General features: G+C 46.5%; 1 protein-coding gene across 1 annotated transcript; it reads left to right on the top strand.

Moving 5' to 3' along the window:
* The first annotated feature begins 349 nt into the window (after window positions 1-349).
* On the top strand, window positions 350-8,896 carry LOC117403803 (protease-associated domain-containing protein 1-like). The gene is made up of 5 exons (XM_034006223.3): window positions 350-514; window positions 4,110-4,210; window positions 5,332-5,441; window positions 5,902-6,069; window positions 8,172-8,896. Exons 1-5 carry the CDS (start codon window positions 436-438, stop codon window positions 8,290-8,292), a joined length of 579 nt encoding a protein of 192 aa, XP_033862114.1. The 5' UTR covers window positions 350-435; the 3' UTR covers window positions 8,293-8,896.
* The last annotated feature ends 2,542 nt before the right edge of the window (window positions 8,897-11,438 follow it).

The raw sequence follows: 11,438 nt of genomic DNA, 5'->3' as shown, positions 1-11,438 counted from the left end.
GCTGAATGCAAGTGTGGGCATTTGAGTGATTTGTCATTTATTGGATGCTGAGCTCCAGAACAGTCCCGCCCAGGGGAGGGCGTGGTAGAGTGTGCAAGGCATTGTGGTGATTGAAGTCCTCACTGATGACGCCCTCATAATGAAAAGCAATAGAAAAAAAACAAAAAAACATGCACGGTAAAAACAGCCAAAAAAAATAGCCAAACCGCCAGAGACAGTATTTTCCCGTAAATGCTTTCAAAACAAGCCACATTTGGCTGGAAAACCGCCAATCTGGCAGACCTGGAAGCGGGTCGCTTTAAATGACGACATTTCTGTGCAACCAATCACAGCCCGCTCCCTCCACGAGCATTTCTTACGCGGAGTGACTCTCAACCCACAGGCTTGTGAGTGAGACGAGCGACGGTCGAGACGTGGGGTCTGAGTGCACCCAGAATGATCAGAGGAATCCAGGGCTTGCTGTTCTGTCTTAAAGTTTTGGGGCTTGTTATTCATCTTCCACAGCTCGCGACAGGTAGGAGCTGGCGCTGTACGCAGCATAGCATCCCCCTACTCCCCTGTCTTCCAGTCTGTGTACATAGTCAGGAGCTGCTGCCACGGCAGTGTATTTAAATGCATTGCTCTGAAAATAAAGCGCCACATTGAAAACAATGTGTTTGGATGGTGCGGAAACAAAATATATTTTAACGTGAGCAAATATACACGACCAGCATATATACTCAGACAATCTCAAGATGTACGTGGCTGTGTCAGTCATCACCCCCATGCACAGATAGTAATGTAAATGCCTTTTTAAAAAAATATATTAACGTGAAATGTTAATGTATTATTAAATCCAGTGCGTGGCTACATACAATGTGGTGCCTTCAAAGATAAGATTCCTATGAATATATGTTAGAATTTTGATATTAGTAGTAGTAGTATTATAATACGGTGCATTTTGATGAATTAGTGGAAGCTAAGTGATATATTCAGAATCAGGCTGCCCTCTGCCCAGCACTGTCTACAGCTAAAGATTTTTACTTTTTTTTTTTTTGCCCCCGAGATTGAACAATAAAATGTGACCTGTGTCCGCGTGATCGAGGGACTCCTGTAGTTCAGAATCAGGTCGGGTGTCTCGGATCGGTAGCACTCCTGTGGTTCAGTCTCTGTATTGCGCATATTAGCAAACTTCCAACTACAGTATCATCGGTTAAACTACGCAAGGTGATGAGGTACAGATGACTTGTGCATGTCACAATGCATAGTCATATGTGTCTTGAGAACACACAGGCTGTTCCAGTTATTCCACATAATGTAAATCGCCGTGACACCGACGACCTTCTTGCGTGCCTGGAGACTACATTTGAAATACCGCTGATGCAATGTTCATGTTTTCATTCGTTGCCATTTCTTATCCTGTACTACTCAGTACATACGGTTGACATGTGATTCATCGTAATGCCGGTAGGGATGTACTGTGTGTGTGTCTGGATGATAACGTTGTTAGTTTTGAACGCAGCTGTTTCAAAGTCGGCATCTGCAAAGGGATGACTGTTTTCTAGGTTTGGAGAGGGGCTTTGTAGAAGAAATCCTTGTGAAAATCCCTGAGATGTCACTCCTCAGCTGTCTGTTTGAACCTGATGGAGGGCAATTTACCATACACAACTGGCATAAGGTCACTTGGCTTGTGGTATATTCAGGGCAACTGTGACTCCTCCAGCACCGCAGAGTGAGCTCTGCATGTTGGTACTGGAACAGAACAGTCCATGAGGAAAACATATTGAAGCCCAAAGCCCCAACTGTGCAAATCACATGGTGAATGAACTATGATGTAACTCCAAACAGACAGCAAACTGAAGAGCTCACATTTCTTTCACCTCTTTTCATCTTAGAACTATAGCCAGACTCGGGTCCTATCCTTGCCTGACGCTGAGAGGCTTCTCCATGCTTTCGTTTCTTGTAGGATTGATTACTGCAATGCTCTCTGATGTCCAAGCTGAAAAGGCTTTGTCACATGTTCAGATTGTTCAGAATGCCGCTGGGAGAGTGTTAATGAATTCTAGGGAATGTGATCACATCACCCCAGTTTTTACCTTGTTACACAGGCTTCTGGTGCGATTTAGATCTGCCTTTAAGATCCTACTCCTTACCTATAAGGAGTATATGGGCTTTCCCCATTATATAGCACAGAATTATTATCCCCGACATCCCTGTCCGGACACAGGATGCCAGTTTACTGCAACTTCCCAGGTGTAAAATGAGTACCAGGAGTGAAAGGACATCCTCTTACCTCACATCCTCTTACCTCGCCCCGGGCCCTAGCCATTGGAATTCCTTACCACCTTTGGTCAGACAAGCAGTCTCTTCCTGTTTCTATGTCTCATTTAAAACATACCTGTTTGAAAAGGCATTTCTTTGAACACTGCATTAAGGTTGTGAATGGATTTGAAATAGCTGACTAACAATAACTAAAATGTTTCTTCTTCATTTTAAACTCTTTGTTTTTAATCATATTGCTGTGCTAGAGTTTGTTCGGCGCTTTGAGAGGACCTGGTCTTGAAAGGCTCTGTATACGTGCAGTGATGATGAGTTGTTGTTGTTGTTGTTTTAGATTGAGCAGTCACAACAAATGTTAAAAGCAACCAATTTTAACAACATCCTGTGTGGATCCACCCTGAACAGCTCTGTGCCTGCTCTGTATGACCTGTAAAGAGAGCTCCACCTAGTGGCTAATACAAGGCATACAGGAACACACTGTTCGGATTAGGGATTCGTTCTGAGTACTTATCTTATTTTTGATCAAAATTGAGTAATAACCCTTTCAATAAAAAAAATAGAGACAGCTCAGAGTGTTTTACACAAGTCATCATAGATTGTCCATTCAGTACCGTGACATTCTGTAAGAGCAGTTCCAGTATTTCTCAAAACCAGTTCCAGCACTGTACTTATTAACTGTGCTGCTGCCCCACTGTGTTCAACAGCGGCCTGCCCAGATTCTTTACATTAGCCATATGTCTGCATAGTTCACTCCAAACTGCTGTATAATGTTGATATTTGCATTGAGCTTCTTGCAGTGTGCTGAAAACCTGACAGACTCAGTGACGCTCTTCTTCCTCTGTGCCTCTCTCCCGCGCATTCCTTCTACCACCCTCCCTCCCGTGCTCCCTCCCTCCCTCCCTCCCTCCCGCGCTCTCTCCCTCCCTCCCGCGCTCTCTCACTCCCTCCCTCCCTCCCGCGCTCCCTCCCTCCCTCCCGCGCTCTCTCACTCCCTCCCTCCCTCCCGCGCTCCCTCCCTCCCTCCCTCCCTCCCTCCCGCGCTCTCTCCCTCCCTCCCGCGCTCTCTCACTCCCTCCCTCCCTCCCGCGCTCTCTCACTCCCTCCCTCCCTCCCGCGCTCTCTCCCTCCCTCCCGTGCTCTCTCCCTCCCTCCTGTGCTCTCTCACTCCCTCCCTCCCTCCCGCGCTCTCTCCCTCCCTCCCGTGCTCTCTCACTCCCTCCCTCCCTCCCGCGCTCCCTCCCTCCCTCCCTCCCGCGCTCTCTCCCTCCCTCCCTCCCTCCTGCGCTCTCTCCCTCCCTCCCGCGCTCTCTCACTCCCTCCCTCCCTCCCGCGCTCTCTCACTCCCTCCCTCCCTCCCACGCTCTCTCCCTCCCTCCCGTGCTCTCTCCCTCCCTCCCGTGCTCTCTCACTCCCTCCCTCCCTCCCGCGCTCTCTCCCTCCCTCCCGTGCTCTCTCCCTCCCTCCCTCCCTCCCGCGCTCCCTCCCTCCCTCCCGCGCTCTCTCCCTCCCTCTCCCCCTCCCGTGCTCCCTCCCTCCCTCTCTCCCGTGCTCTCTCCCTCCCTCCCGCGCTCCCTCACTCCCTCCCGTGCTCTCTCCCGTGCTCTCTTCCTCCCTCCCGCGCTCCCTCACTCCCTCCCGTGCTCTCTCCCTCCCTCCCTCACTCCCTCCCTCCCGCGCTCTCTCCCTCCCTCCCCCCCTCCCGTGCTCCCTCCCTCCCTCTCTCCCGTGCTCTCTCCCTCCCTCCTGCGCTCCCTCACTCCCTCCCTCCCTCCCGTGCTCTCTCCCTCCCTCCCTCCCTCACTCCCTCCCTCCCTCCCTCCCTCCCTCCCGCGCTCTCTCACTCCCTGCAGGTCTCGGTGTGAACGACTTCCTGTATTTCAGAGTTCTCAGCCCCGAGGACATCGGCTACATCTTCACTGCGGCTCCCGCTCAAGATTTCGGGGGGGTCTTTGTGAGTACCACCCCCCTCCCCCCTTTCCATCTGGCTTTAAAGGGGTTAAACTTTAGCTTTTAAAGGGTCACAACAACTTAAGTGTTAACTGAGTGTAAATCATTTAGAATTGTGTGTAAAAATAAGCTTGTGAAACACAGACGTTAACTAATGTGTTACATACTAGACCTGGGGTCAGTCACAATGTAATTGGGTAGTTTGCCATTGCAATTCCAGTGTAATTGTAAGTGTAGTTGTACCTTGACACACCTGTGTAGTTGTGTTTGTAAGTTATTGAGTGTTTTGGTTTTATGATTGGTACAAGCATTCCAAAAGTGTCTCTCTCTTTAATTCTTCAGTGTTTTCCGATAAATGCTTAGAAAATAAAATCAAGCTGTTATAACATACAGTACTACACTGTTCTGTACATTTCCAGAAATGAAGGGCTGAATAGCGCATTATCTGTGACAAAGAGCCCTACACACAAGACAGGTGAACAGGGGGCTGTTTAGATAACAGAGGTATTCAGATCATTGAATTTCAGATAATCCAGGTTTTACTGTACAACAGAAATACAGTTAAGTGAGGTTCGGTGGTATTAAGATCCGCCACTGATGAGATGATAATTATAATAGACCCCAATGTCTTTTTCAGCTTGATCTCTGTTTACTGCAGGGATGATTGCATAGCAGTTCAATCCATTCCTGATTTTACTAGAAATGTATTAAAAGCCACATCTGAGCTTGTTACCTTTACGCTGTGGCTTACCAAGCTCATAATAAAACCTGGTCTGGCTGAAACTGCTGTGCAACAGGAGTCTTACTTCTATCCCTTTTTACTTGTCTTTCAGCTACCTCATAATTTATAATTGGGTGTAAAGCGATTGTGTGAATGTCTTCAGTACGCATTATTATACAGAAGCAGAAGAGAGGTTTACCCAGGAGTAGAAATATGACTCTTGTTGCAAAGCAGTTTCACCCATTCCAGGTTTTACTACGAGCTTGATTGGCCACAGTGTATAGGTAACAAGCTCAGGTGTGTTTTTTTAAAGTCATAGTAAAAGCAGGAATGGATGACACTGTTATGCAATGGGAGTCTTCCTTCCATCCCTGTTTCCCTAACGTCTTATTTGTTTGTCTCAGACCCAGCTGTATGAGGAGATCTACCTGGTGCTGGCAGAGCCTCCCGATGGCTGTGCTGAGCTGAGGAATGCAGCGTTCCTGGAGGGACAGGTCACGTTGCTGGAGAGAGGGTAGGGCACCCACCTGTACTAATGACCTGGAGAGAGGGTAGGGCACCCACCTGTACTAATGACCTGGAGAGAGGAGAGGGCACCCACCTGTATTAATGACCTGGAGAGAGGAGAGGGCACCCACCTGTATTAATGACCTGTTGAGAGGAGAGGGCACCCACCTGTATTAATGACCTGTTGAGAGGAGAGGGCACCCACCTGTATTAATGAGCTGTTGAGAGGAGAGGGCACCCACCTGTATTAATGAGCTGGAGAGAGAAGAGAGCCAGAAGGATGATGTTTACTGTGCTCTGCAAAGCAGGATAATTTCTAGTGTTGTGATGCTAATTTTTCCAGGTTAATTGATAAGTGTCAGCTCCTCTTATTGTCACCATTCAGAGACAGCTTTTTTATGGTGATATTAAACTGGGTTTGATTTTAAATGGTGTGAATGCAGTGCGATTGTCTCTCTGTCCTGCAGAGGGTGCTCTTTCCTCTCCAAGGCTCGCCGGGTGGAGGAAGCGGGTGGCAAGGCGGTCCTCATCGCTGACAATGCATATGATAACGACAGCCTCTACGTGGAGATGGTGCAGGACGGCACTGCAGTCTCCACCAGCATCCCAGCGCTGTTCCTGCTTGGAAGAGACGGGTAAGTGAGAGACTGGGAGAGGGAGAGAGAGAGAGGTAAGTGAGAGACTGGGAGAGGGAGAGAGAGAGAGGTGAGCGAGAGACTGGGAGAGAGAGAGAGAGGTGAGCGAGAGACTGGGAGAGAGAGAGAGAGGTGAGCGAGAGACTGGGAGAGAGAGAGAGAGGTGAGCGAGAGACTGGGAGAGAGAGAGAGAGAGAGAGGTGAGCGAGAGTCTGGGAGAGAGAGAGAGGTGAGAGAGAGAGAGGTGAGCGAGAGACTGGGAGAGAGAAGAGAGAGGTGAGCGAGAGACTGGGAGAGAGAAGAGAGAGAGAGAGGTGAGCGAGAGTCTGGGAGAGAGAGAGAGGTGAGCGAGAGACTGGGAGAGAGAAGAGAGAGGTGAGCGAGAGACTGGGAGAGAGAAGAGAGAGGTGAGCGAGAGACTGGGAGAGAGGTGAGTGAGAGACTGGGAGAGGGAGAGGTGAGAGAGACTGGGAGAGAGAGGTGAGAGAGAGAGTGGTGAGTGAGAGTAGGAGAAAGAGGGAGAAACAGGTACCACTTCATCCTGGAAACAACACACTGGAGCACAGCACCAGCTACAATTACCTGGGTCTAAAAATCAGTGCGTCTGGGAACTTCAACCTGGCTATAAATGCATTAAGAGATAAAGCGCGCAGGGCTTTTTATGCAATAAAGAATCGGCTATACAAAATTAAACCACCAATAAAAATCTGGCTAAAAATTTTCGACAGCATGATAAAGCCAATCCTTCTGTAGTGAAGTATGGAGTCCCCTTATGAACCCTGATTATAAAAAAAATGGGATCAAAGCCCCATAGAAATTTTCCATTTGGAATTTTATAAACACCTCCTGCAGGTTCACAGGAGTGCAGCCAATAGCGCTTGCAGGGCTGAATTGGGCCAGTTCCCCTTACTCCATACAGAAACGAGCGCTCAACTACTGGATCCATCAACAGCAGGCTGATCCGCAGTCCTACCACCACACTGCACTGTGGAGCTGCACACAGCCCCCACAAGAGGATCCCCTCAGTAGAATGGTACTGAAGCTCAGCCAATTGAGCCAAATTAACACCAGCGAGCTTCAGAACACCACCAACAAAAAACTCCCAGCACAAAAAATGAAACAAATTAATCTAAATCTGGAAAACAATTATAAAGTACATTGGAATAACGAAATTGAATCACAAAATAAATTACAATGCTATCTGGCCCTAAAAAAGAATTTACCCTAGCAGAATATCTGGTCAGGGTCAAAAACACAAAACATAGACAGATCCTGACCAAGTACAGACTCAGTGACTACAGCCTGGCCATCGAAACTGGCTGGCACAAAAAAACCTGGATTGCCAAAGAAAAAAGGCTGTGCTGTCACTGTGATCTGGGAGAGGTAGAGACAGAAATGCATTTCCTGTTACACTGTCCCCAGTATAAGCAAATCAGGGACACGTACTTCCCCAAACTGGCCAATCAGGCCACAACATTCCAGCTGCTCTCTGACTTAGAAAAACTGCCAGTTCTGTCAGGAGAGGAGCAGCAGACAGCAGAGCTAGCTGCCCAGTATGTAGCTGCCTGCCGCAGCCAGAGAGACAGAGAGACAGAGAGACAGACCCTGGTGTAGACACCCGGGAGCACGGGGACCAGGCACTCATGCGCACCCATGTCCACTGTAAATACAGAGAGGGAGGGAAATGGGAGGGTTGTTGTTGTATTGTATTGTCTGGACTGTTTGTGATAATGTTCATTGTTGAATTGCTTTGGCAAAACTCAATTCCATTTTGTCATGCCAATAAAGCATTTTTTGAATTTGAATTGAATTTGAATTTGAATTTGGGAGAGAGAGACTGGCGAGGTACATGCTGGGAGGTGGGTTTAAATTGACCTGGCTTGAATATTAATGGTAGCTGTCATTGATTGAAGGTTGACATGGAAGGGAGGTTCTCTGCTTGACTTTTGGTGATGGTTGCAAAGATTTACCTGCCAATTAAGAGTTTTTGCAATTGCTTTGATAGTTTTCTGCCTGCATCTTTGCACAGTTTTCTATTATAACCACTACTGCTGAATCGCTCATCATTGCCACTCCAAACACAGTCTCTCCTCCCCCTGCAGGTTAATGATTCGGAGGTCGCTGGAGAAGCATGCCCTGCCGTGGGCTGTCATCTCTATCCCTGTCAACGTGTCCAGCATTGCCTCCTTCCAGCTCATGCAGCCCCCCTGGACCCTCTGGTAGGGAAGGCACTGCTCGGACAGGGAGGGAGGGAGGGGCCCCTGCTCTCTCGTTACCCTCTGCCCACATGGAAGACAAATATATTGCAGTATATTTCAAAGCACTAGAAATGTATTTCAGATATGTTGCAATACATTTCCTTTCTATAATCTAAGTTATATTGTGCAATGTTGCAATGTATTGTATTGGCCATTTATGAGTATTTCAAATGTTTCTAAATATGCTTTGAAGTATATTTAAAAATGTATTTAAAAATCTGCTATTGGGATATGTTTTGATTTATTTCCCTTTCATGTGGGTGGAGCCCGGAGTGGAGGTCTGCCCTGTGAGCGAGTGTTTTAAACACCTGATTGAAATGCATTGACACTCAGTCCTGCTCCGGAGACGTGGGCTCTGTGTGTATGCTTAGGGTTTGTGCACCTCAAACATCTCCCTTTGAAAACAACGGAAACGCCCCTTCTTTGACTGTTTTCTTTTGTTTCTTTGTCAAATATTGTAAGGCTGTTGTTCAGTCAAATCAATCTTGCACAGAACATGTATTTACACTCTGGGTTTTTGATTCTATGCAGTTACTGTTCATCAGTAAATTAAAACACTCAATGATGAATTCTGTGGAAAGTCCAGTATTTCGAGAGTGGAAGATAATCTATTCAGGGCTGCCACAGAGTCGGGTGGGGGCCCAATGATCAGCAACACAATCCAGCACAGGAGTGGATACAGTGCATACAGCATCCACATGATCACTTATTTATCTGGACCTGGTACCAATGAAAAGTCAGATTGTCGTTCCCAGCCCAAGAGCAAGAACAGCGGCCCACCTGACGCCGACAGGAGGCTCTTGTATTGGAACCAGGACCCCGGGAGCATTGTGATTGGCTCATTACATATTCTGATAGCGATGGGATATTTCAAGCAGGTGATGTCTTCCAAATTATGCCAATATGTGCATGTATAATTACTGATTGTTTTATTGTTATGAATAGATTTGGCAGGCAGGGGCACAGTAAATCTCTGTTTGTTAAATTGGGTAACTGGTTGCCAGTTCAACCTGGCCACATGTATATAAGGATAAAAATCTGGCTGTAGCTGTTCACTCAGAGGGACTCTGGGGAGGGAGGGCGGAGTCTCTTGTGTCCTCAAGCAGCTCTCCAATCACCAGCTGTGTCTGTTAAAGGACGAGGCAGATCCCTTTGGGTTCGTTTGAGTTGTAGAAGACGTGTGCAGAACAGCATAGAACCTCAGCATGATCTTGGATGTTTTTATTAAACAAATAAGAAAATGCTAATCAAATCAGTGGGATATCTGCAATGCAAACGCTACTAACTCCCAAGCCATCACAGTCCCCTTATATACTTTCAATCTCCGCCGCCCCAGTCACTGGTACGCCTATCACTAGTTGGCAGATGTATCTCTTTAATCTCTGTACTGGAGAAGGGAAGGTTGAAAGTGTCTGTGTGGCTGACCTTACCAAGCTAGCCACCGTAAACCAGCCATAGACCCTGGTCTGTTCCATCCTGGCAAGGGAAGGAAGGTAATGGCTTTAGCACCTCTGTGTGTCGGGAGGTCGAACTTCACCACTGCATGTCCATCACCCTGTCACACAGTCGAACTTCACCACTGCATGTCCCTCACCCTGTCACACAGTCGAACTTCACCACTGCATGTCCCTCACCCTGGCACACAGTCGAACTTCACCACTGCATGTCCCTCACCCTGGCACACAGTCGAACTTCACCACTGCATGTCCCTCACCCTGTCACACAGTCGAACTTCACCACTGCATGTCCCTCACCCCGTCACACAGTCGAACTTCACCACTGCATGTCCCTCACCCTGTCACACCTTTCTTTGTTTTGTGAATCCCATTTACTGAACAGGAGTTGGATTGTTAGTGTTACTTTTAGAAATGCTAAAAGAAACTTAACAAATTCCGCAGCACATGTTTTTACAGTGAAAAAGACTTTAGAAACATGTGTTATTGAATATGTTAAGTTTCAAGCAGTGATTACATATAGGCAGCGCTCCAGATAAGGTTTTGGATCATTGAGTATTTTACTCTCCAGTTTAGACACTATGTGAGTAAAATGTATTTTGGGTGAGTAAAATGCAACATTACCTTGAAGTCATGAGTGCTTTCAATAATACTTTACATACTTTAATGATAACTGTAATGTTACTTTCAATGATTGTACAACAATTGGTATTACAATAAAAATCTATATATATATATATATTCATATTTGCTTTATTGACCAAAAACAATATGGCTGTGAAGGAAAAAACACAAAACAGAACATAGATTTTTAAAATTCCAACACTGCAGATAGAATATTCTTAATAACAAGAGTCCAGCATGATCATAGTATATATTTATAAAGAAAGGATAATATTGCATTCCTTAGATCGGTCATGCTATAGCAATATAAAGCATCCCGACTCTCCAAACAAAGGATATTGTATTTATTCTATAGATTTACCTTCCAGAAATTACATTGATGGAAGGTTAGGTTGAAGGTGATTAAGACTGCGCTGAGGATCAAGAATCCAGTCGCTTATTCACCAGACAGAAACACACATTGCAGGTGAGTGGACTCCATACATTTTTAGTTTTTTTTTAATAAAAACACAGACTTATTGGTCCCGTGTTTCTGGCACTTCCCAGGCAGCTCCCATTAGCTGTCCCTGGATCCCTAATGAAAAGCATTAAAAGCAGTTTGGTCTGCAGACTCTCTGGATCCCTAATGAAAAGCATTAAAAGCAGTTTGGTCTCCAGGCTCTCTGATCCCTAATGAAATGCATTAAAAGCAGTTTGGTCTGCAGACTCTCTGGATCCCTAATGAAAAGCATTAAAAGCAGTTTGGTCTGCAGACTCTCTGATCCCTAATGAAAAGCATTAAAAGCAGTTTGGTCTCCAGGCTCTCTGGATCCCTAATGAAAAGCATTAAAAGCAGTTTGGTCTGCAGACTCTCTGGATCCCTAATGAAAAGCATTAAAAGCAGTTTGGTCTCCAGGCTCTCTGGATCCCTAATGAAAAGCATTAAAAGCAGTTTGGTCTGCAGGCTCCCTGGATCCCTAATGAAAAGCATTAAAAGCAGTTTGGTCTGCAGGCTCTCTGGATCCCTAATGAAAGCATTAAAAGCAGTTTGGTC

This window comes from Acipenser ruthenus, chromosome 2 (assembly GCF_902713425.1).
Source record: "Acipenser ruthenus chromosome 2, fAciRut3.2 maternal haplotype, whole genome shotgun sequence".
NCBI lineage: Eukaryota > Metazoa > Chordata > Actinopteri > Acipenseriformes > Acipenseridae > Acipenser > Acipenser ruthenus.
The sequence above is the reverse complement of the archived record's forward strand: the minus strand, read 5'-3'. Positions and strand labels throughout refer to the sequence as shown.

What these genes read in the sequence shown, in the direction of transcription:
- LOC117403803 (XM_034006223.3), top strand. Translation starts at nt 436, where the DNA reads ATGATCAGAGGAATCCAGGGCTTGCTGTTCTGTCTTAAAGTTTTGGGG. An exon ending in AAGATTTCGGGGGGGTCTTT is followed by an intron (nt 4,211 to 5,331) that starts GTGAGTACCACC and finishes TGTTTGTCTCAG; the next exon opens with ACCCAGCTGTATGAGGAGAT. An exon ending in GTCACGTTGCTGGAGAGAGG is followed by an intron (nt 5,442 to 5,901) that starts GTAGGGCACCCA and finishes TCTGTCCTGCAG; the next exon opens with AGGGTGCTCTTTCCTCTCCA.